This window comes from Pelobates fuscus, chromosome 1, assembly GCF_036172605.1.
Source record: "Pelobates fuscus isolate aPelFus1 chromosome 1, aPelFus1.pri, whole genome shotgun sequence".
In the NCBI taxonomy this organism is placed as follows: Eukaryota; Metazoa; Chordata; class Amphibia; order Anura; family Pelobatidae; genus Pelobates; species Pelobates fuscus.
The window spans coordinates 61,331,984-61,355,098 of NC_086317.1; the positions used below are offsets into that span (position 1 = coordinate 61,331,984).

General features: G+C 40.1%; 1 protein-coding gene across 1 annotated transcript in view; it reads left to right on the forward strand.

Annotated features, from left to right (window-relative positions):
• Positions 1–23,115, forward strand: part of CRYBG3 (crystallin beta-gamma domain containing 3) — a 115,765-nt gene that overhangs the window by 73,140 nt on the left and 19,510 nt on the right. The window contains exons 8-18 of the mRNA XM_063448805.1: positions 1,327–1,460; positions 2,112–2,226; positions 5,546–5,581; positions 5,721–5,851; positions 8,431–8,557; positions 15,290–15,432; positions 18,909–19,035; positions 19,692–19,724; positions 20,152–20,261; positions 21,721–21,847; positions 22,926–23,065. Coding sequence (XP_063304875.1) covers positions 1,327–1,460; positions 2,112–2,226; positions 5,546–5,581; positions 5,721–5,851; positions 8,431–8,557; positions 15,290–15,432; positions 18,909–19,035; positions 19,692–19,724; positions 20,152–20,261; positions 21,721–21,847; positions 22,926–23,065 — 1,223 coding nt within the window. The remainder of the gene's footprint in view (positions 1–1,326; positions 1,461–2,111; positions 2,227–5,545; positions 5,582–5,720; positions 5,852–8,430; positions 8,558–15,289; positions 15,433–18,908; positions 19,036–19,691; positions 19,725–20,151; positions 20,262–21,720; positions 21,848–22,925; positions 23,066–23,115) is intronic.

A 23,115-nucleotide genomic window follows, 5' to 3' on the forward strand; every position in this document is an offset into this window, starting at 1 on the left:
GTGAGAATTCAAAATGAGTTCCAAATTTGAGGTAAAAATAGCCGAAAGAAATTCTCAAAGTTAGTTATGTTTCCAGTTTGGCTCCTTTGAGTCTGACTTTAAAGGAATGCTATAGTGCCCTGTTGGATGTTTAGGTACCAGGGCCCCAACTGCATGCAGTAAAACATTTGTTTTACTCACCTTTTCTCCCTCGCAGCACCGGTTTCCTTAGGGCATCTACGTCTCCTTGGCTGAGATCATCGGGATCAATGATCTCAGCCAATCCAATGCTTTCTCAGAGGAAGAGGCTAGAACTGATGCCTGGTCTATCAGAAGCACCTCTAGTGACTGTCTGAGTGACAGCCACTACAATTAAAGCTTGCAATGAAAACATTGCCATTTTGAAGAACGGCATTGTTTGCAGTTGCAGGGCTAAAACAGGGAGGACATGGCACCCAGACCACTTCACTGAGATGGGTGCCTATAGTGTCTCTTTAAATTTCAAATTCACTTTGAATTCACCTTGAATTCTCACTTAAGTGGATAAACCTCTGGGTATTTTTCTGCATTGTCTCATTTTAATGTTTAATTCTAAGCATTGCAGCAACTTTTTAAACTATGTTTTTACCTTAAATATTATTCTTCTTAGACATAAAAATTATTGTGAGATTGAAATAAACATTTAAAGGTATAACCTATGGCAACTTTTTCATACTACTGGCACCCTAACCTATCTAAGAGTCATAAATGGTGCCGGCATAAAATGGGTGTACGCCATAATGCCACCCAGCTTCAAGGGGAGTACATTAAAAGCTCGTAGTTGGCATCTCATACAGCGTTATTTACTAAAATCAGAATTGTCTTCAATCCAAAGTGAATTTTAAATTTAGGCCAAAGTAGATTAAATTCAAAAAGGTCAGCTATGCTTCCAGTTTGACTCCATTGGGCTTACATTTGAAAATAGTTTTGAATCCCTTTCACTTTCGTAAATAACCCTGTCTGTCTTTATCCATTAAACCCAATATGTTGCCAGGGGGCTGAGGGTAAGTGGTTTTCTACGAGAAGTACTCAGACCTCAATATGAGTGGATGGTGCAGCTAATCCCTTCAGTGCAAAAACATATTTTTTTTTTTAAACTAAAATGTAGGAGCATTATTTACATTGGATAATTGTTTTTAAAAGTTGAGATGCTAAGAAGGACATATGTAAATGTAAATTAATAAAATGTTTAATTTCATTAGTCATTATATTTAGTCTGGTTTAGGTTCTTATTTGGACCAGTGGTTCTGACTATGTGGACCTTATGTTTAAAATGGTAAAATCTAAATTTCTTGCTGTTTTCTATAGGATTACTTTCCAGAAATTGTATTATCCCGACTGTTTGGAACAACTGGTGTTCCCATTCACTTGCATACAGAGGTTCCCTTTTTAAAAAAACAGGTGGACAGCATCCCTCGTTCCTTAGAGGTCATGTCAGGCGTGTGAGTACACCTATTCAGAATTGCATTATTCTGTGTGGGGGGGGGGGGGGGGGAGTTAGGATTTAAAATAGTTTTTTTATCAACTGATCTTGTCTTGCTACTTTTCTACAAAGCCCTACCTTTATGGGGGGGACCAGGTGATATTTGTCTAATGATTATCTTCACCTAGCTCAGCTGTGGAAGTCTCAGGCCCCTTAGACATTTCTAACATGGTAGAATGCAAATTATATACGTGACCATTATTTTTATAGAATGTTAACCTTCATTAGACTTGTTCTAACATCAGAGACATTTTCCTTGATCTAGGTAAGGAAGCACAGTTACATTAAATAGGGGCTTAATGAATATAATATATATGAATTCAGCCAATGGGCATCCATAGAAAATAATGTGGGGACCCGATTCTTGTGCCCTAGTCTAGCAGGTGAAACCAGTGTCTTAGCTTATTGCAAGTTACTGACCCTGAATTATAGCAAATAATCTTCTCTAATCTTTAGCAAAATAAAATATGAATAAATCTAAGAGAGTACAAGTACATTGACAAGTATCATAGAATGTTAGCTTGTCCAACCACAAATACACAAACATTTGCCATATATAATGGTAGACGTGAAAATAACAGCCGTATAATGTCCTATCCTGTCTTCTCAGATGGCTGGCATATACAGATGCTCAGTTTAATGGTAATGTCAGTGTTTTAGAAGAAGGCTCAGTTCTCTCTCCAGTTCATGAAAGTGGAATACAATCACTGAGACCCTTAAAGTTGGTAAGTACATTCTAATGTTATATTATTTTATTGGATTTTATCAATCTGAGGGCGAATGATCACACAAGTGTAGGTGGAAGTATGACGGTTTATTTAACCCCTTAAGGACCCATGACATGTGTGACATGTCATGATTCCCTTTTATTCCAGATGTTTGGTCCTTAAGGGGTTAATACTCCGTGGAGTGCAAAACTAGTTTATCAGGTATGTAGGACATTATCTTTTACAGGGACCGTCCAGGTTGGAGTTAACCTCCCCGCATGTTGTAATGCATAGTGTAGATAATACAATTTAATAAAGAGAGAGAGTAAAAAAAAAAAAAAAAAAAAGAACAAGGTGCAAGAATGAACAACAGCTCATGTAGGCTAGTTTTAGCTCATCTTGTGCCATTACAAAGAGAACCTAGGCAATTTTCATATCAGACTCATCCCACCCAAAAGCAGGGCCGAACTGGGGATACAAAGCGGCCCTGGAAAAAAAAATCTATGCCAGCCCCATAAGTCATTGCGCCATATATTGTCGCATGTAATATGTAAGGCTATGTCTTGCCACCCCAGATGATTGAGTAATAAATATATATATATATATATATATATATTGCTTTTTCTAATATAATATATTGGTCCTTTCAGAGTAAAACATTTAATTATACAGTAAGCATACTCACATGCAGACACACACAATCTCACTGACACACACAAGCTCATTGATACACAGCCTCATAGACAAACAATTTCACTAATATACATAAGCTCATTGACATAAAAACACAAGCTCACTCACTAGCAGGCACACACACATGCAAGCAAGCTCACTCACTAGCAGGCGCGCACACACACACAGCTTAATGTAGTGGTTCTGGTGTTTATAGCCTGTCCCTGCAGGCTTTTCAATGTAAACACTGACTTTTCAGAGAAAAGGCAGTGTTTACATTGCTTCCTAGTGACACCTCTAGTGACAGACACTCAGACGGTCACTAGAGGCGCTTCCTGTGTCAGTGCAGATTGGCTGAGATCATCAAGCTTGATGATCTCAGTCATAGAGGCAGAGACCAGCACGACGTTGGAAAAAAAAAAAGGTGAGTAAAACACTATTTTTAAAAACACACACAGACACCATGACTGACACACACACACAACATGACAGACACACCATGACACAGACAGACACACACACACCATGACAGACACACCACGACACAGACAGACACACACACACCATGACAGACACACACACACACCATGACACAGACAGACACACACACACCATGATACAGACACACCGTGACACAGACACACACACACACGACACAGACACACACCATGACACACACACACACACAATGACACAGACACACACACACACAGCATGACACAGACACACACACACACACACACACACAATGACACAGACACACACAAACAGCATGACACAGACAGACACACACACACAGCATGACACAGACAGACACACACACACAGCATGATACAGACAGAAACACACACAGCATGACACAGACACACACACACACAGCATGACACAGACAGACAAACACACACAGCATGGCACAGACAGACACACAGCATGACACAGACACACACAGCATGACACAGACAGACACACACACAGCATGACACAGACACACACACACACACACAGCATGACACAGACACACACACACACACACACACACAGCATGACACAGACAGACACACACACACAGCATGACACAGACAGACAGACACACACACAGCATGACACAGACACAAACACTCCCACTGACATACATACTTGTTGCTACCTGTGTGGGTGGGCAGACTGATCGGTGTGCTGGCGGCCGCAGGGAGAACTTGAATGGCGGCCGCAGGGGAAGCTCTTCTGGCGGCCGCTGGGGGAGCAGGCTGTTCTGTCTCTACTCCCCCTCCCTCGCACGCAGCTTAATGAGACCCTGGGCCGGAATATGATGTCATATTCCAGCCCCACTCTCTTTCTAGCATGCAAGGGAGGGGGAGCAGAGACATAACAGCCTGCTCCCCCAGCGGCCGCCAGAAGAGCTTCCCCTGCGGCCGCCATTCAAGTTCTCCCTGCGGCTGCAGGTCACCCCGGCCCCAGGTGCCGACGGCTCACCGGGAAATTTCCCGGTATCCCCGTGGGCCAGTCCGGCCCTGCCCAAAAGGACAGTTCAAATCCAAAATGCAGGCCAGCTCCTTTCTGACTTGTTAGGCCTCGTCTCTGAGGTATAGCCGATACCTCTCTAGACACCGTGAGCAAGGTGCATAGCCACTTCTGGACTTACATTGTTTGTTGCATATTGACAAGTCTGAAGAGCAATTGGTTGATTTTTGTTTTTTTACCACACTCTGGTTCTCCCCTGGTTTTCAATGAGAGTCTTACATATATTCTTTAACCTTATGTTCTGCTGAGATTTATGGGATCGGTAGTTCATCTGTAGCAATTACTTTAAATTATAACCATGAATAAGCACCTTTGAGGGGTGAAATGTGTTCTGCTAGGTTTGTTGGGGGGTGCCTGCTGCCAAACTATGAAAGATTATTTATAACCATCAATGGAAGTTTTATGACACATCAATAAAAACCAAGTATTATTTATAATTAACATGACTGGTGAAAGTGGCTTTAATGTTGGGGTCGTTCCTGTATCAACTGTGTACTGGATACAATATCCAGGCACAAAGACCAGGCTCCCTCTGCTTCAACTCACAATGGTGAAAAGTCTTCCCAGTACACAGCAAACATGGCAATTCAAAATGTTTAAACATGTTAACCACGGCATGACAGAGGGATACATTTTTATTCCTTTTCAACCAATTCCCAAGACTACACTAATCAAAGTACAAATGTAACACACAAACTCCCACGTTTTTCAAATATCGCAAAAAAATGTTTTTTAATAAATATGAATTAAAATTAATTATAACAATATTATATATATAAAAAAAAATATATATTTTTTTAACTGCCAATTCAACATGCATTAAGGCAACTATATCTAGGTATGTATAGCATGATCAACACAGGGTTAAACAATCTAACTCAACTAAAAAAACTCAACTAAAAAAAACTGGCTTTCCTCTTGGCACTAACGCCAGCCTCCTACTTTATCCCAATGAAAGGTAGTGCTTTGCTGTGTGCCAGGGGCTGGAATGTCTAGCTGCCGTGTCTCGAGTTCCAAAGTTCATCTTTCGTTGAGTCATCACCATTGATGGTTGCTTAGTATTAAAATCGGAGACTTCACAATTTAAAGTTAATTATCTGGAAAGAACAAATGCCTGATTAATTTTTCTTTCCATTTATTTCAGGGAGGATTAAAAGTGGAGCAGCCCAGTCAACCAAAGGTAAATAATTACATTACCATGGTAACAATTTTTGCCGGTGCAAATTTACAGTCTGACCACTTGAGTGGTGAAAAAGTTGTCCTACTGTCACATGAACATTGAATGAGTACCTTTTTTTTTTTTTTTTTTTTTACAACAGGTAATTGTTTATCAGAAGCCCAATTTTGAAGGCTGGTCAAGAGAACTCACAGATCATGTCTACAGCATCAAAACAATGATTTGTGAGGGTGAGGACCAAAAGATTGGATCAATGAGAGTTATTGGTGGAATGTAAGTATCCTCAATTGTTTGTATGTGTATGTGTTTAATAGTCAATTTCAATGTGTAGTAAATTATGCAAATTATGTACATTATGCAAAACAAAATAAATGTAAATTTTTATTAATATGTGTCCAGGTTTTCTATAGTAACAAAGCTTAGTACTTTTGTGAGGCTCTGTGGCAACAGAGTTAATAATGGGCCACCTCTGACTTCAGTAAATCAGAATAATTTGATTGAAGACTTTAATCTTTAATCAAATTACCAGTTTATTAATATTGGTTTCTGACGTATTTTGGAACATAGATATAATTAATCTGTGTATCGGCAGAATGTTGTAGAAAGTACATGATGCAATGCCTACACAACAATAATCTGTGTGCTATAGAAACATTGAGTTGTAAAATGGCACTTTTGTACGACAATATTTGCAGATTTTCAGTAGCAAAATAACTGTTAAAAAAAAAAATACAAATAGATACCGCATTAAGCATAGAACATGCAACTAACTTATTAAATAGCAGTTTTGTAAATCTTAAAAATCCCAGGTTAAAAAACAATATCACTTTAGTACACAAAAGCACAACTATACCATGTATATCCCCCACATATGACAGAGAGTCAATCCACATACTGTATATGATTCGGTTAATAGTCATGATCTATTGAAAATGCTTCCTATTTCCTTCGCGTTAGCCAGCTGTACAAATAACTGAAGTTGTACAAAATGTAGTTATGGTTAGTAATTGTTGCAAGTAAAGTAATAATGGCAGAAAACATGAAAGATTGGCGAGTTTACTGCTGCCCATTTCCCCAGTTATAATGTGGATAATAAAATAGAATGTCTGCTATGTTTTGTATAAATGTAAAACACTTAAAGGACTGTACGTGATCGAAGGTCTGATCAAAGAAAAAGAAAGTTTGCCATTTCCAAATCAGAATGTACCTCTATAAATCGTATCAAAAGTTCATTTAGATGTAAAAGTATAGGTGGAGCAGCACAAGTAATAAACACTCAGATTTATTTACTAAGGGTAGAATAGTTATATGATTGCCAAAGTGTACTCAAAACAATGATTTATTTCAGCTGTTTACAATCTGACTTATTAAAAAAAAGTACGTTTTGTAAGAAGTTATGGAAATCTATTTGGGTGTAAAAAGAAAAGGGCAAATCAATAGTTTGTGAAATATCATCTGGATTCCTAAAGACTTAGAATCACAGAACACAGTCCCAGGTAGTCAAAGGATTATTCCAATAAAAGTCAGGGTTTTAGACCTACACTGGTGAGGGAATGACCTTAAAACCTGGACCACATTTGGCCTAAGACTCTGTTGGCATAATATGAAACTTGAGCGTGCTCTGCTCCTTCTAAGTTGTGTTTCAAGAAGCTTAAGGACTCCCTTTAGAGCTTCTACTGGTTGTGTAAACTCACCTAAACCGATTTGAAGTCTAGTGTCAATCATAATAGACTATTCTGGGAACTGTCAAGAATTTCCATCAAGTCTAAACCCTGGGGGGAAATATTTGTGTGGATTCTTTTCGTGAGACTTTTCTGGGTTTTTACCGTGTTTTCATCGTCTCTTAAGTACAGCACACTGACTGAAAACAAAAAAAAAATGAAATGTCCGCAGCTTATTTATAAATACAACAGCTTTCATAGGTTGCATAACAGAGGTTTAATATTAATTCTCTGGTTAATAGCAGTTTCTGGCAATTACAATTATAATTGCTAAGCTAAAATAACTGTGGTTAATATATTTATTGCTGGTGAGTTACACTGACTTGCATAGTAATTTAGGCTGAAAAAAAACATTAGTTCATGTAGTCCCACCCTTCACCCATCCCAATTGTTCCTATTGATCCAAAAAGTCTGCCATGTGGAAGTGAATTTCAATTGAGCCTCTAAAAGTATCAATTCCTTCTTTATTGAGATTAGCACAAAGTATAAGTATTGGGGATCAAAATTGCATTATATATTTAAGGTTTGGTTCTTGCATTGATATATAAAGAGGTAAAACTTGTATTTGCACTGGATGAGCCATTTGCAATTGTTTTCTGTGTTAATACCTTGCTGACATTCACATGTAGAGTCTGAAATAAACGTAATTATTTAGTTTTGCTTAGTTCATCATTTTACGTATAGTCAAAAAAATGTAACAGCTTTAAATCACACATTCCTGGCAAATTAACGCCCGTATTTCAATCTGTTATTTGCGACGATACCCTGCCAATACGCCCACATCAGTTATACAGAGTATTTTTCCCCCCGTTTCCTGCCCAAAGATAGATATGTGGGACACAGGCCTCCTCACAGGTAGTTAATCAACTTTTTCTATAAGATAACAACTGAAATCTACAAAGTATTTTGTTAAATATGTGTCCAACTTTTGTTAAATGAATCTAATGTACGATGCACGTAATCTTGTTACAGAAACATAATGCGACACAAATTTGGTGAACCTTAAACCTTCTATTTTCTTTATGCAACTCCCCCTGTAAAAGCACATATTATATTTTGAAATATGTCTTTGCTATTCTTTATTTTGTGCTCTGCCTCTCTATTTAAACATTGCTTTTCCGGTACCTATAGATGGGTCGGCTATGAGAAAGAGAGGTATAAGGGAATGCAATATCTGTTGGAAGAGGGGGAATATGAAGACTGGAATTCCTGGGGTGGATTTTCAGATGCCTTGCAGTCCTTACGGTATCTACATGCAGTAAGTACTCACGATGGACAATTTGTGATTCTGCAACTGATAAATGTCTGCAACTCCCATCAACCATCAATCTCTAAATGTTTGCAACTCCCATAAACTCCCATATTCTGTTTGTGGGTCGATCTTAGGCCTTCAGGCGCCCTGTGCGAAAAACCTTCACAGCGCCCCCCCTCGTCATCCATGTATGATGTAATGTTTGTGTTGTCTGTGTATGTGATAGATGTGATGACTGTGTGTGCTATGTATGCTATGTGTTGGCTGTGTGTGATATTTGTAAAGGATGGATTAACAGTGTGTGATATGCGTGTATTGGTTGTATGTGATATTTGTGCTGGCTTTATTGGTTGTGTGTGATGGTTATTTAATTCAGATAAAAACATGCATTTAGGCCTGTGTGTGAATGCAGGTGTATAGTTTTGCAGAGTTATGTGCACATATTCCCATAGTCAGATGCACACAGTTATACATATACACTGTCAAATCCACCACATGCACATAGCCGCAGGCAGATAGTCACATACACAGGTACAGGCAGTAACACACATACACAGTTACAGGTAGATAAACACACTCACACACAATTACATGCAGACAGCCACACACACAGCCACACATACAGTTTTACACACACACACACACACACAGCCACACATACAGTCTTACACATACAGGACAGACAGTCACGCGCACACACACACACACACACAAACACAGGGAGTCATACACACAGACACACACACACACACAGTCATACAAACAGGCAGACAGTCACAGACACACACACACACACAGGCAGGCAGACAGTCCTACACACACAGACAATCACACATACCTCTGTTCATTGTGGAGGCAGACCAGCAGTGCAGCTCCTGGAGACTGCTTGTTGGGGGAAGCTGGGACTCATTCCTGCTTCCCCTGCAGCAGTTATCCGGCACTTTTAGCTCCGCCCGCGCCGCATGGGAAGCTCCGCCCCGCTGCACGGGAAGTTCCGCCCCCGCTGCACGGGAAGTTCCACCCCCGACGCAATTTTTTTCTTTTTTAAATACTGTTCGGCCATGTGTGAGCTGTATGGCCGCATGGCGCCCCCTGCACCATGGCACCCTATGCGGCCGCACAGCTCTCACACCCCTAAGGCCGGCCCTGTGTGTACTTTGATGAATGGCATGGATCCAGCAATTGTATGTTGCATGCTGGCATTGTATATAATTGTTGGTCTTTTGAGCAGCTACAAATTAATGCATGTACGAATGCTGCGAATGCGCCACTTATCTTTTTTTCACTGTTGATTTGAAATGTTACCAAACCTCGGTGTTATATTACATGCACCAGATATCATGAAGAAGAAAATAGTTTGGGGTTTATTCACTTAACTGTGAGTGGGGGGGGGGGGGGGGGAGGGGAGATCCCACTCCACTAAGTGGATTTTTTTTCAACTTTGCTATATCTTGCCTTAATTTAGCAACTTGTCATCTCACTTTTACTTTCTGCTTAGAGCATTAATTTCCTATTTTATTGAAAATGTGTTAGGGATGTTTATTTTTAACTGATTTGGAATTAAGAATTAAAGATTCTCCATTTAACAGCTATTACTCTCTCTCTCCAGTACTTAGATTTACAATAGCATTCTGTGTAACAGCCCTTAGTGTTCATGAATCATTAATGAAGCCAAATTATACTAAATAACCTTTTGCTGAGTCGCGTTAAGCTTAATAGTAGCAGATAAGGTTTCCTTTTGTTAGTTAAGTGTACATGCCCTGAATCCCAAGGAAATACAAAAATAAAAGATGCATGAAGATGGTTAATGCAAACACTTAGTTGGGTTATTTACCTTTAATTAGACTAATCACAAAATACTGTAATAATGGCAATTTACAAAAAAAAAAAACAAGATGTGTCAGGATCGCTAAAGCAATAGCTCTAAATAGCAATTAGCGAAAAAGAGTGTATTCATCTTTAGATTATTGACTGAGGTGTTGACTAAATGTATATTAGAGAAATATCAGTGTTACTATTTGGAATAACGAGTTTGGTTGATCACTACATGGTACAACAGAGTACTGGCTTTATGATTTAAAGGAGCACTATAGGGTTAGAAACACAAACATGTATTCCAGACCCTATAGTGTTAAAACCACCATCTAGCCACCCTGGTACCCTCATGCCTCCCTAAATATAGTAAAATCTTGGTAAATCTTGGTAAAAACTGGTATTGAAGTCTGGAGTTGATGGCTTTGTCCCCATTTCCTTTAGACCTGCCCACTGCCTTCTGACATCATCAGAAGTGGTAGCCTGATCCAATCACAATGCTTCCCCATAGTATTGGCTGAGACTGACAAAGAGGCAGATCAGGGGCAGAGCCAGCACAATTCCAACACAGCCCTGACCAATCAGCATCTCCTCATAGAGATGAATTGAATTAATTAATCTCTATGAAGAAAGTTCAGTGTCTGCATGCAGAGGGTAGAGACACATTTTAGGCAACCATGACCCAGGAAGGATCTCCAACAGCCATCTGAGGAGTGGCCAGTGAAGTTATCGCTAGGCTTTAATGTAAACACTGCATTTTCTCTGCATTGGCTGTCTGGCTCCAACAGGCTGAGTGTTGAGTTACACCTTTGGCAGTGTTTCTTAGGGGAATGCTGCACACACAGACTCGAGGCACCATGACCTCTTTAAATGACTGAAGTAGGTATGGTGCTTGGATTGAGCTTTTAATTTGCCCCCCTTCCCCAGAATGGTTATACATTAAACTGTAAACTGTCAGAAATTCACTTGAAGACCATTGCAATTGAAGACGTAGTAAATAATGCTGTAGCAGAATATGAGTTCTGCCTAGTACTGGGCAGCACTTTGAAGAAACACTCATGTCACCCTAACTGCTTCATCTAACCGAAGTTGTTATGGTGTTAGGCGGCCCCTTGGTGCTCTCTTTACTTAAGGGATTAAACCGTTCTCGAACGGTTGCCTCCTGTGCCGATGTCTAGGTCTCCCAGGCGGCACCTGGTTTCTGCTGCCGAGCAGGGGCACCACTAAATGGCTGGAGCCAATTGGGGGCCTCCTGGCACCATAACAACTTAATATAGATTAGGTTGTAATGGTGTCTAAACTGTTCCTTTAACATTTGTTTTAAAGGGCAGAAAAGGTATTGTGTTTATTCCATGTGAAGTTCATCACTGATGCATAAAATACATCAGTATGAATGAAAACTTGATAATAATCCTTGAGTATTTTCTGCAGAACGCTGTGATATCTGTAACAAATTTATATATTCAAAGTACATTGCATTGAGAGAAAGCACATTGTGATCCTAGATTAACAATGTTTATGAGAACTTGTTACCGAATGTTCCAGTTTAACTCGGAACTCTATGATAAGCAGGAAGGTAAATAAGAATCACAAACCCATATGTTAACTGTGCAATACATTCCACTCGGCTGAGTCAGGGATTACTAATACTTATTGAATAGCCAGAGTCCAGGCCAGGACTGCCTGAATATACTGGCTTCCCGTCTCCACCTGATTCGCAAATATATCTAGTAAAATTCTAATGGGAACGGAAATATATGTTATAATATCCCCAACATTACTGTTATTTTAAATATAAATTCAAAAGAACCACTAAAATTCCTTGTGCTGTATATATGTACTCCATTTTCTTTGATGCTCAGACTCTTTATGTCTTTACAGAATGAGTAGGAGTTTTGATTTTCAGTAGGGTCAGTTCAACCTTGAATTTTAATTTTAATTTTTTTTAGGGTCTATAAAATAAGTTAAAGGACCACTATAGTGCCAGGAAAACAAACTTGTTTTCCTGGCACTATAGGGTTATTAGGTCCCCCCACCCTCGTTGCCCCCCTCCCGCTGTGCTTAATGGGTTAAAACCCTTCAGCCACTTACCTTAATCCAGTGCCGGGCTCTGGGGACCTCTCCTCCTCCTGCCGACGTCAGCGCCGAATGCCCATGCGCATTCAAACCGCCCATAGGAAAGCACTCAATGCTTTCCTATGGATGTCAGCATCATCTCACTGAGAATCGCGGAAGCAGCCTCTAGTGGCTGTCAGTGAGACAGCCACTAGAGGCTGGATTAATCCTTAGTGTAAACATAGCAGTTTCTCTGAAACTGCTTGGTTTCCAGCTGCAGGGTTAAACTAGGGGGACATGGCACCCAGACAACTTCATTGAGCTGAAGTGGTCTGGGTGCCTATAGTGGTCCTTTACAGTGGCGGATCCAGGGGGGGGTAACGGGGCAATTGCCCCCATCCCGAGATTATCTCCTGCTGGCTAATGCAGGGCTGGCATTGTCCAAGTGCCAACCCTGCAATGTGCCTTCGGACCGGGGAGGGAGATCATAGATCATAGATCATAGATCTCCCTCCCCGGTCCACAGGCACTGTACTGACAGCTAGCAGGGGAGGGAGAGAGGACCCGGGAGCTCAGCCCGAAGCTCCTCCGTGTCCTTCTCTAGCGAGCAAGTAGCATACGCTCCAAATCTCACGAGAGTGAACTCTAGCCCTGGAGCTACGGCTAGAGTTCACTCTAGCCACTGGAACCACCAGGGATTCCCCACCGGACCACCAGGGATCCTGAAAAGTCCCCACACTTCCCAGTAAAGGTAAGAAGGGAGGCGTGGACATAAATATATCTTTTTTTAAATACATTTTTTTTATTAAAAAGCCTCCCTACCCTCCTTCCCCCATACACATATTGTCCCACATACACTGCCCACCCCATACACACACATTGCCCCACACACACACTGACCCATACACACATACAGTGCCCCCACATACACACACTGTCCCAAACACACATACAGTGCTCCCCCCATACACATACTGTCCCAAACACACATACAGTGCCCCCCCATACACACACTGTCCCAAACACACATACAGTGCTCCCCCATACACACACTGCCCCACACACACATACAGTGGAAGCCTCACACACACTTCAACTCTCACACACACACTGCCCCCCTCACATACACACTGTACCGCTCACACACACTGCAGCTCTCTCACACACACACTGCCCCACACATACACTGCCCCTAACACACACACTAAAACCCTGACATACACTGCCGCCCTCACGCACTTGCACTCACACTTCACCGCACACACACACACACACACACACACACACACACACACACACACACACACACTGGTCCATTAACTAATGAAAATATCTAAAGATCAGGACATACTTGTGAAACGTTGAGAGCTATCCATTCTGGTCGAATCCATTTGTGTGTCGCTCTAATGACTTTATACTCATGGCTCAAGCTAAATGTTAAAAAAAAGTCTAATACGCAAATTGTTTTTTTTGTTTAGTCTTTTTTCTGTGCTGAATAGTGATTTTTTTTTTTTAAATCCAGTATTGTAACATAGTTGATTAAACTGTTGCTTCTGTAGCCAAACTGAGCAGTCTAACCAGTCTGACTTGCTGTTACATTTCTAAAACAAAGCAAACACGGTTCCTTCTGTTTATTTTTGGATTCTGTAAATATAATACTATCTATTTTTATGTAGTGCTTCCCTCCAGCTCCACTCCCCCATCCTTGGATCTTTACTGAATAAGGAGCTGATTAATAGATGTAATTACTACCAATATTGAAGGTGCATAAATCATATACTGTGTGACTTTATGGGGGTATCCAGTGTTTATATACAGCTTACTAAAGAACTAAAGAGGAAGTTTTAAGACCAAACCATTATAGCTGATTGGAGTACTTATGGAGCTGTCAGTCTCTGGGTAACACCCCCCAACCTGTGTGAAACTATTTTAGTAATTAAACAAAATTCTGCACCTTCGGCTTCAGCCATAGTTTGCTACTTTGCTAAATAAACGCTATGGCCAACATTGAGAGCCCCAGTATTGACAACCTAAGCTTACGGCATATAGAATGCCAATGAATGAGTAAGGAGCAACATACTATTTGTCTGGAAACATGTCTGTGTAGGTTTGTCTACGTGAGATCCAGCCGAGAGCTTGGCTGATGAAGGAAAGTGAGTATGGGTGGTTCACGTCAAAGTCAGTTTATGTGATAACTAATAACTGAGTTTATAGGGATGAATATATAAGTATTTTATTGGGAAGTTAGCATTCATCTCTGGGAATACCAATCAGACTTTAAATACTGGTAAGAAGGAAAGGAGAGATTCAGCCAGTCTCATAAACGTTACTATAGAAAGGTAGGTATTACCAGGAGTGATAAAATACTACTATGACTCTTTTATTTTAGGTAGACTGTTTTTTTTAATTTTTTTATTGTGACTGAAAGCTTTCATTGTATGTCTGTGTGCAACATCTTGAGAGGCTCCTTAGTGATACTACAGCTTTATGTATGTTCTGGTCATAGTTTAGTAGATGTAGCCGGGTATTTAGTAATAGGTGGGACGAGGTACCAATAACGATGAGGCAAATTCAGGGCCAGAGTAGCAAACGGTCAGGTGAGTCAACACAGGTTCATAAACAGAGCTCAAGCCAAAGGTCATATGCTAGTTAGACAGTGTAGGAACTAGGCGCAACAGGAGTACAATGTGTTAGGAAGCACAGTAATACTGAGCAATGATACCTTGGAAGAGCAGGCTTTTATAGGAGGGAAAGGGGGGTACACCCCCACACACACATTTTGCTGGGAGAGTCTATTTTTAATGATTTTTTTTTGATCTTTTCTACTTGTTCTACCTTGATAAATATCCTACAGATCTATTGTTCTTTTAGGACTTTTTGGAGACGTCTGTCACACTGTTTGAATCGGAAGCAGAAGATCAAAAATCAATAGATCTTTTCAATCAGGCTGTTTCTGATTTGGAATTGAGTGGATATAGCAGAGAAACACAGTGTATCCATGTCAAAAAAGGAATGTAAGTATATTTAGTAACTAGGGTTTGTTTGTTTCAACTCATACAAGTACTTGTACGTTATGAGCATGCACAGTGTGTACACCTCATACAAATACTATACACTTTATAGGGTCTCTCATAGCGTTTAATGTGTAACTACAGTGAGCTTTATTTATGAAAAACATGAATACAGTACTCCTGTTTAAGCCTGTGTAATGATTATTTAAATATTTGCCTGTTTAAACTTCTATTTTATGTATACTGATCATCTTGTGTCACTCAACCAAAAAACATGAATACCATGCTAGACAGGTTGTCGAGACCAGCTTAGGCTTAGTGCAAAGCATGAAGTCCCCATACTGAGCACCCACACGCACTGTTACAGCTGCTAGACATTTAAACTGGTAACAAATTTTCGCCCCACTTGATAGTGTTTCTTTCTCCCTGCTTTGCGGCCAAAGCAGACGTTAACTGTTCTAGTCTATACAGCCTATAACTTCCTTTATTATTCGTTACTGTTTTCATTTATGTATGTGTCGAAGGCAACACACGACTAACATTGTACTCGAACTGCACGGTACCTGTTGGTAGTACTACGTGACACACTCCACAGCTGTACACACTCCAAACCCTGGTCCCTCCTCTACTAAGCCACCTGGTGCTAACATCAGAAACCACAACAATCCAATATCCATTCCATGTAACTCTCACTATAATTCCTAAAGCTGCCCTCTTTAATGCACGCTCTGTGTGCAGCACTGTTAAATCAACTTCCATCCATTACTTATTTATCTCACAATCCCTAAACCTACTTGCACTAACAGAAACATGGCTCTCTCCCTCTGATACTGCTACCCCTGCCTCACTATCCTTTGGTGTTCTTCACTTTACCCACAATCCAAGACAGGCTGACAGTAAAGGTGGCAGTGTATGATTTCTGCTTCCACCCCACTGCTCCTTTAAAACTCTGCTCACCCCCTCCCTTCCCTCCCTTCCCTCCCTTTCCCATCATTTGAAATTCATGTGATTTGCCTTTTCAAACCCTTCTCTGCTAACATTGCGGTTATTTATCGTTCCCCTGGTTCCCCTCTCCTCTTCCTTGACCACTTTGCTGCCTGGCTACTCTACTTCCTCTCTTCTAATATTCCATCCCTAATTCTCAGAGACTTCCATATTCCCATTAACCCACCTTTGACCTCAGCAGCCTTTAAACTTTCAGTTACTTCCTCCATCAAACTAAAGCAGTGGGCTAATTCTCCCACCCGTGTAGCTGGCAATACCCTCGACCTCCTTTTTTCTTGTGCATTTACAGTATCTAATATCTGCAACACTCCATTTCCTCTCTCTGATCACCACCTCTTATCGTTAGCTCTCAAGTACCTCTTCACCCAACAACCTCAGCCTAACCCCCTCAACTCAGGAGGAACCTTAATTCTATTGACCTCCAGCAGTTGTCAGCTGATAATGATTCACAACTGCTATCCATCCCTTCCCCCTCCCGTCCCTCACTAGCCATCTCCACATATAACACTACCCTCACCTCGGCCTTAATTACTGCAGCCCCACTCCAAACATGCACCTCAAGGAGGACAAGCCCTCAACCGTGGCATACTAAATCAACACGTTACCTGCAAAGTTGCTCCCATTGTGCTGTACGCTCCTGGAGAAAGTCTCATACCCAGGCAGACTTTCTCTATTATAGATTCATATTGTGTTCATACAGCGCAGCCCTTGCCCTCGCCAAACAGTCGTACTTTTTCTCTCTCATTAGTTCATGCTCCCGCAATTCCAGGCATCTCTTTGACACCTTTAATTCTCTTCTTCGCCCTGCTGTGGCCACCGCCCAAACTAACCTTACAGCCGATAGCTTTGCATGCTACTTTACCGACAAGATTAACCAGCTGAGGAAAGAATTCTCCACACCTTGCCGTTCTCTTAGTCAACCACACGTAGATCATGCATTTTCTACCATTCCCTTCAGACTTTCTCCCCGGCTACTAAATAACAGGTGGCTTTGCTTCTCCATTCGTCTTGCCCCACCACTTGCCCGCTTGATCCTTTACCATCTCACCTTATCAGATCTCTCTCTCTCCTTGTCTTGTGCCTTCCTTAACACACATCTTTAACTGCTCTCTCTGTTTTGGCATTGTCCCTGCTGAGCTTAAACATGCCACTGTAGTGCCTATCCGAAAAAAAACAACTTCTCTTGACCCATCCTCCCCCTCTAACTATCGCCCCATATCCCTGCTCTCTTTTTCCTCAAAGCTTCTGGAAAGACTTGTCTTTGCCCGTGTGTCTCACTTCCTCAATTCTAACTCTCTCCTTGACCCTCATCAATCTGTCTTCCACCCTCTCCACTCTACTGAGACTGCTCTTATTAAAGATACTAACAACCTAATCGCGGCTCAATCCAAAGGCCACTACTCCATACTAATTCTTCTTGACCTCTCTGCTGCCTTTGACACCGTTGATCATGCTCTCCTTCTTCAAACTCTTCAATCACTTGGTTTCTGTGACTCTGTCCTCTCGTGGTTTTCCTCTTATCTCTCCCAATGCTCATTCAGTGTCTCCTTTTCTAATGATACCGCCTCCCCTCGTCCTGTCTCGGTTGGAGTCCCCCAAGGCTCTGTCCTTGGTCCCATTCTATATTCTATTTATACTGCCTCTCTGTGCAAACTTATTACCTCTTTTGGATTCCACTACCACCTGTATGCTGATGACACTCAGATATATCTCTCCTCCCCGGACCTCTCCCCTGCTGTCCTGCAACGTGTCACTGCTTGCCTATCTTCCATCTCTGACTGGATGTCCTCCTGTTTTCTGTGACTCAATCTCTCTAAAACTGATCTTACTCTTTCACTCTCCCCTCAAGTTAGTGGTATCCACATAAGTCCATCCTTGCAAGCACACTGTCTTGGCATCATACTTGACTCTGGCCTCCCCTTTGAGCCTCACATCCAACAAGAATAAAATTTTTTAGCAACTAATTCAACTAATAGTCAGTACCGAATTAGAAATCCCATACATATGAATAGGCTGGTTAGAGCCGAGGAACGTCACTCGTAGATTGTAAGCTCATTTGAGGAGGGCCTTCCTCACTCCTTTCTAGAATTACAAAGCTCTGTGAAATATGTTAGAATAATAGTAATTATCATTCTAGGGCCTTGTCAAGCTCAGCTAAACATTAAGAGGGTGTCTTCCAACCTGTGTAGTATCAATCATTGTGTTAATAGCTACATTTACACTTACTTATAGTAGGACATTTCAGTGATCTGAAAAAGTGGCATAGACTTTACAAAGTGGCGTAATCACCATTTAAACTGCTCTAATCAGTGGACACATTCAATTGTTAATTGTTCAAATTTTGCACCACTTTTTTTAAAACTCCACTCTGATAAATCTCCCCTGGAATTTTTAGTCTCCACACCTTATTGTGGCTTTCTTTATAAGTGTACTAACCATGTAATCTCTTTAATAACACATTTTGTTATTTGCAGATGGGTTGCTTACCAGCAGAAATATTTTTGTGGTGAGCAGTATATTTTGGAAAAAGGCAGATACAAAAGCTGTGTGGACTGGGGAGGAAACACGAATACAATTATGTCAATTCGGCCTGTTATGTTGGTGAGTTGTTTATAGTTTTTATTTTGTTCAGACTCATTGGAAACCATATAATAAAGGAGATACATTAAAAATGTGCAATAGGAATGAATTATTATTTATCCCAGTAAACATGGCCAGGGACAATTTTGCACAAGACAAATTGTGCCGTTCTTTTAGACGTGCGTTGCTGCCATGACCCACTCGTTTCACATTTGATACATAACTATACATGAGCGGTACTGTCTACACCTCCTACCTTAAAACTTACCAATAATCTCAGTAATGTCAGTTATGAACCCCAGCTTGGACATTTCTCTAAATCTTGGTACTTTGTAATTATCTTCTTTTTACAACTAGAAAACAGACTATAATTGATAGGAATTTATGGACTACTTTTTCTTTACTCATGTTATTGCAAAGTTGCATAGACAAAACTGACGTGTTCAGTGATGTGAAGAAAATGATGAAGAGTGTATACATTTAATTATAATTTTATTAAATTATGTGTTCTTATGTAAAACTTATGTAATCCCATTACTTTTTTTATTTCAATGTATTTTATAAGGTGGGAGACAGTTTGTGTTTTAATACAATTGTACAATAAAATATATTTCTGTTTAAAGGACTTACAAATCCTTGACTGATATTTTTAGTAATGAATATCCTTACTATTACAGGAGGCCCTTGGGAAGGATGATCCGAAACACTGGGTAAGGGCTATTTTGTATTTTATATGGTGTTCATGTGCTGCTCACCCCTCCCCAAGGTACTTGGGGTACTTGTTTCTCAGCTTCAAGTTTTTCGGCTGTTAATCAAAATGAGTAAAAATCAAAATGTGAATCCTATGCTTCATCTTTTTAATACTTAACCAGTACCTAGTTATGAATGATCCTTAGAATGTTCTGACAACTTACCTGAGTCCTTCCAAATGAATCTAAGGCCATAACAGCCAAATTTGAAGATTTTCAGTTTAACTGTTTTGATTTGAAATATGAAATTCACTGTGAATGCAATAAAGACATTGGGCATTGAAGAACATTAAAAGATGCTAATTATGGTGTGTATTTTATTAAAGACATATTGTACGTATGATGCAGCAGTGTGGTCACATGTCTTCTTACGTGGGTTTTATTATAGATAAAAGCATTCAGCTGTGAAAATTTCCAGGGACAATGTGAGGACTTCTCAATGGAGACTTCTGATTTTACAACATTTGCACCCAGATCTTTCAAAGTGCTAAGAGGATGGTAAGTGAAATCTTCATATATGAACGTTAGACTTTTCTTATAATTGTTAGACTGACCGTCTAATCTACCTAACAGGACCATATGAAATGCAATTGACCTAAACATGTTGGCACAAAGTAATTGTATTGAAAATTTAAGTTAAAGAAACACTGCGGGCACCATAGCAACTTAATTGAAATTAAGTTGTTATGGTGCCAAAACACACTATATCCAATAGGGGTTAAACACACTATTTAACCCCAAGAACTGTGCTCCTGCGATAGATCACTCTGCCTCTTGGTCCTTCCTTCCAGGCAGGGGTGCCGCTGATTGGCTTAGATAGGTCGGTTGATGTTCTTAGTCAATCAGTAGCTCTCTTTTCATAAAAATGTCTTGAAAAAGGTATGTGCCTGGGTGTAGGGTTGCTCTTGGTGAAAGCTAATAACAATAGATTATTATTATTTATAAAGCAATAACAATTTGTGCAGCACTGTACAATAACAAAGAAGTCTTTGCAACAAGACAAGTTGGACGTGCAGAAACAGAACGTGCAGAACCATGACTATAAATCATGGTTGCTCTCTATCTCTAAAGTTTCATGGTGACTATAGAGTAGAAACATACATGGTACTCCATAGAGGCATGAGACTGTGGAAGGAGTGATCAAAACATGGGTAGTTTAAACACTGAGCGATGAGACATGGCCAATTCAGCTGCAAAGGAAATTACAGGAACCTAAAAAGTTTGTAGGATGGGAGAGAAATACCCACTTGATAGCTTGGGGTGAGTGATTGGTAAAGGCATGATGGCTGATTAAGAGAGTGCGAACTGATTGCTTGGCAGGGGGTAAATTAAATTGGGGAAAGTGGTATATCCAAGGTCAAATCTAGAGCCCGAGATATTGGCCAACACTGCTTGTTGTTATATTTGAAATCTCATCCTGGGTATTCCCTATGTGAAGAGAGGCAGCTCTAAGGTGGGCCTCCTGTGTCATCCCCTTGATCTTGCATGATATTGCTCTGTTTGCATAATGTTGGGAGAAACACTTCACAGCTACTCGGTTGTACCTACTCTCTCTCTCTCATACTATTCTCTCTTATTGTTTTATTCAAAATGTTATTTATGTATACATGACAGTATCCAACAAATGTTTATCTCTTATTTCTATGTTATCTCATTTCTTGCTTATATGTCACTTTATGACCTCAATAAAAAAGAGATTGACAAAGTCAAGACTAGAACTGCCTCACTGATTAAAACTTGACTGACACCCCCTGACCCCCCCATATAAGCATAAAAACTGGCTTCATTTAAAACTGTGTTTGTTGCAACAAATGTATGGATATTTGATCATGCTGTAGGATATCACTTTAATTAGTCACCCATTACTTGTTGGTGTATTTTCTATATACTTTGCAAGACGGTGATCTTGTTCAGTCTATATATAGCCATATTTTGATAATAACATTGTATTTTCTAGCTGGCTGCTGTTCTACCAGATAGACTCAAGGGAAAATCTGTGCGTGTTGGAGGAAGGACATTTTCCTGACTTGGCCATGTGCGACTGTCCGACAGCTGTGATCCACTATATCAAGCCAGTAGATTATGTAAGAAATATTACCTAATTGCAGTTCAACTGTGCATGGAACGTGTAATTAATTAATAAAGCTTACTAAAAAGGCATTTCATGTAAAGGCATGTATAAACTTAGATGTCATTAACCTCAGTTGGATACCCATGGTGTTAAATGTTTTATTCTATCACTAAAAAGAATAACTGGTTTATTTATTGCAGTAGGAGTAATAATGCCACATTATGTTACAGCATGAAACAAAAAAGTTATGTAGAGCCTTCCGTTATTATTTACATATAACCTTTACTTTATATAATGCCAAGTCGCGTTCTTGAATACATTTGATTCAAAGGCAGAATTAAACAATACAGTAGGTTTTCTGGAGACAGTCCTTATTCCATACGGGTTTAACATTCCCCAATGTTAGGAGGTATGCTGTTTAAAGCATTATATACTGTTTCTCTAAATGTATAGTTTTTACCGTCTTGTAGCTGTAAGTCTTCGGGTACCGAGTGCAATATATGAGATGAAGGCCATGTAAAACAAAAGGGGTGGGTAGTGCACCTTAGTTGTCATTAGAAGTTTGTGTAACAATGGAAAAAAGAAGAAAACTAATAGTGTAGTAAGTCTTTTGATTGTGGTAAATAAGGGATAGGATATGCACTTACATTTTTCAGGATTGTTAATCCAGCTCCTGGGTTGTATGATCTCCACCTAAGGATATAGTGTAGTTCTTGTTTATCCAATAGTTATTACTCATAGAGTATCTCATGGATATAAAAGGAGAACAAAATAATGTAATGTAATGCAGTATATTACGTATAAAATTCCTGAGTATATGAGATTACACTCACATGTACTGGAGCCTAGCAGTAGCTCCTAGGATAAAGCATGGAGTAGTATGATCCCCACTCTGGGATATATAGGTGTTGCAGGTCAGTGCAGATATGAAATAGAATAAAAAATATATAGTGCATAGCTTAACGTAGAAGTGTAAAAACAAATAAAAATGTACTTATGAATTCAGTTACTGTATTTACTACATCTGTCTGTAGCCTGTATTATTTTCCGGTTTGTTTTATTTGTTTTAACTTTGTACACATTACCCATAGGTCTTTGCAGAACCAGCTATTAGTCTGTTTGCGCTGGATTTGTGTGAGGGAAGAGAGCTGCACTTTGAGGAACCTGTCACATCGGTACTTAGCAAAGACCTGAACTTTTACACTCAATCAGTATGGGTGCGAAGAGGACTGTAAGTACTGCGCATTGAACAAAATGCTCCCAGATAGCCGAATTTAAAAT